The 3,350-nt window shown below is 35.8% G+C and overlaps 1 protein-coding gene across 3 annotated transcripts in view; it reads left to right on the top strand.

The window, feature by feature from the left end:
- Positions 1–3,350, top strand: part of LOC106467920 (protein MTO1 homolog, mitochondrial-like) — a 59,854-nt gene that overhangs the window by 43,775 nt on the left and 12,729 nt on the right. For all 3 annotated transcript variants that reach the window (XM_022396139.1, XM_013928304.2, XM_022396138.1), the window contains exon 10: positions 3,093–3,209. In XM_022396139.1, the coding sequence (XP_022251847.1) occupies positions 3,093–3,209 (117 nt within the window). The remainder of the gene's footprint in view (positions 1–3,092; positions 3,210–3,350) is intronic.

Raw genomic sequence — 3,350 nt, 5'->3', positions numbered from 1 at the left:
ATATATATATATATATATATTATTTTGAAAACAAGTGGAGTGCATACTATTAATTTATCACCAACAAGTCACAGACACCTACTGTAGAAGAATCCTAAGCCCAACAATAACATGGTATATATTTATACTATTAAGAAGTATAATTAAAAGCCTTTTATTTTGATAATTGGCAAAAAGAATCATAACTTTAAATTCTGACAAACACTAAATCCTCACTGTATGCCATGTTGAATAGCACTTTCTTTCCATGGCTCCACACATTCACCTTTGAGATGGGGTGTTTAAGATTGCTTGTAGGTGAATAACGTTATGATATTTGCTTCATAAATTGGCCCGTCCCCGGAGCATACCACCCATGGACTTTGTGGTTAAAGCAGAAGGGGATAGCTGCTCATCCCTGCCATGCCTTGGTCTGCTTTTCAAAATAGGGTTTCTGATCACCCATTGCACTGTCTCAGGTGTCGATGTTCCCCCGGGCTCTCCAGTGCATTCTCACCCTTTTTTATTCTAGTGGAGTATGAGAGTCCTTACCAGTTCCAAGCCTCTGGGGTGGTTGACCATGGAGGCACCCTGCTAGATGGGTTCCACTTAAGATGGCTATAACCATTCAATGACGTAATATCCTCTAATTTGCGATTAAACATACAATGGAGTGAGATGTCAAAATGCAGTTCACCCCTTCAATTGGGAGCTCTCTTCCTACCCTCTCATGGATGTCAGTACCACGCGAGCTAGTTTTCAAGTGAACCAATCAACATAAGTTTCAAGTTGTCTATCTTCCTCCCTCAATTCCTCCTTCTGTGTTGTGGGTCACAGATGAGATACATGGGACTCTTCCAGTTCTTTCCTTGGCTCTCCCTCATTCTCTCTACTTATGTGGATGTTATTGCCCTTTGGATGATCCTGACCTGCTTCATGCTTCATGGGAATTGATTGCATGTGATAGACTTCCTTTCGATACTGGACTTCACATACCTGGATCTACAGCTCAGAGCTCATCCTGTGTAATACCTAGGAATCGGAGTAGATCTGAATTCCCGGTTCTTGGGTCTGAGGTGAAGACAGTATGATCCTCATCCTACCCTCGCATGGATGTTGGTACCCAGTGAGGAGGTTTTGGATGTAGTTGACTTGCCGAGTATGGTCCGCCGCACCCAAGCTACTCTACACCATCCTTAACTGGGCAATGAGTATACCTGGATCAGAAGTGGTGTGGATCTCCTCTCGAGATCTTTGGGTCTGACTATCTCATCTACAGGGATATCCTCCAGACACTTTGGGGGGTATGTCTGTTTTTCCTTCACACTGGTCCCTCCTCCTAATCAATATAGTATTCTAGCTAATCTTGTGAGCGGAGGGAAGTACCATGTCGGAAGTTATAATTTTCCTATTCTGAAAATGTATTTCCAATAGGTACTTCCCTCCGTTCACACTTCCCACCCTTCCTCCTCACTCACTTCTGGTGCTTCCATTATCTGACAAACTTTGAAATGATAGTTCAGTAGAGACACATAGAGGGAGTCACATGCATTACGTGAGTGTACTATGCTCCTATTGGTAGGAGTAGATAGGTGATGCATGAGAGACATGCTGGAATCATTTGATTCCAGTAGGGGAGGTGTGTAAGGCTTGTGGCATGCATAATAAAAAAGTTTGCAAAAAGAGGGCAGCAATGAACAAGAATAGCTTATCTTGTAAGAAGAGGGAAGTACCTATATCAGAAATACATGTTCAGTATAGGAAATTATAATATATACATTGGAAAATGACAAAATACTATTTCTAAAGTATTTTAAGTTAAAAATTGTTGAAATAGAGGTAGAATTATTATTTGTAATTTACATTTGAAATTATTTAAGTGGGTGTACACTCGCCACATGAAAGGTGCTCTTTGAACCAGGTATGGTTAAGACAAACTTATGATATTTCTGAGGACTTACACTTTGAATAGCCCCAAGGGCTTTTTTGACCAAATTATGACATTTTTACAAGATATTTATCTCTTTGGATTCTTCTTCACAGAGTTTTCACATATGGGTGAATATCCAAAAGATGTTTAATTAAACTTCAAATTCAAGTGGAAGGTTGATTCCCCATTTTAGGATTTTCTTCAGAGTTTATTGAAAGTCTACTTATTGAATTGGTGATGTGTGTATGTATGCTAAAGGGATCCACATATTGCATCATGCTGAGTGATTTTACATTTTATATTCCTGTTACTACACTAAGTGTTAAGAACTAATCAGAAAAATAAAGTGAAATCACTAATTATCTACCTATGCTACTTAGGGGACCATTGCAGTAATTAGTAGGATCAATTGTAGTAATAATGGTTCATTTGTTCAAATTATTTTGTGATTTGTAATCAACAAATTCATTAATTCATAAACAGTTTAGCGAATACATATATTAGAAAAAAATATGTTTAAAACATCAGTGTGGTTCATGGATCTTATTGATAATTCTAAGATTAATTTAAGAACTAACCTGCTATTTGCTTGAGTTATTCAAATTTTATCAGAAATTTTAGAAAGTTGTTAAATGTTCCTCAATTGTATACATTTTATTAAAGTGACAAAACATTCTTTCTCATTTTTTTTTCTTTAATAAAGCTTCTCAAAGTTTCAAAAGATTTTCATTAGACTTTTTTTTAAATAGTCTGTAGATAGTGTATGAGTGCATGTATGAAACAAAAGGTAACTTTCTTCTTTTGTCTCTTTAGTATTTTGTCCAATTGATGTAGTTTTGTAACATAATTGTCACCCACTGCATTGAGCAAGACTACTGGGTATTTGCCAGCAGGGTGAATGCTAGTTTTGTTTAATTAATTAATTTTTTCTCTATGGACTAAATTTTTTTAACTTCAGATATTGCAGCTTAAATTTTAGCTAAGTTATACAGCAGTTATAAGCATATCTATAATATTCTTATTCTGTAAAAAAAGCTAATCCTCTTGAGCAACTAAACAAGTAAACAAAAATAAGCAATGCAAACAAGTTGTTTTGCATTTATACTTCTCGAAGTAAATGAGTGTTACCCTGGAATATAAAAACGTAGTTTTGTCATTTCTCATTATGCTGTTTTTCTGCCAGGGTTAAACAGTGATTTATTGTATCCAAATGGGTTATCATGTACGTTACCAGCTGAAGTACAACTCCAAATGTTGAAAAGTCTGCCTGGCCTGGAAAATGTCACCATGGTTAGACCTGGTACAGTAAAGATTGTCTGAATCATTTGCTATATTATGTTTATTTAGTTCATATAGAAATGATTAAAATATTTATGTATTTTATTATAAGCAAGATATTTCATTTTTTAATTATTTAATGAATTTATTACGAGTAGCCTTT

This window comes from Limulus polyphemus, unplaced genomic scaffold, assembly GCF_000517525.1.
Source record: "Limulus polyphemus unplaced genomic scaffold, Limulus_polyphemus-2.1.2 Scaffold2796, whole genome shotgun sequence".
Classification (NCBI taxonomy): Eukaryota; Metazoa; Arthropoda; class Merostomata; order Xiphosura; family Limulidae; genus Limulus; species Limulus polyphemus.
The sequence above is the reverse complement of the archived record's forward strand: the minus strand, read 5'-3'. Positions and strand labels throughout refer to the sequence as shown.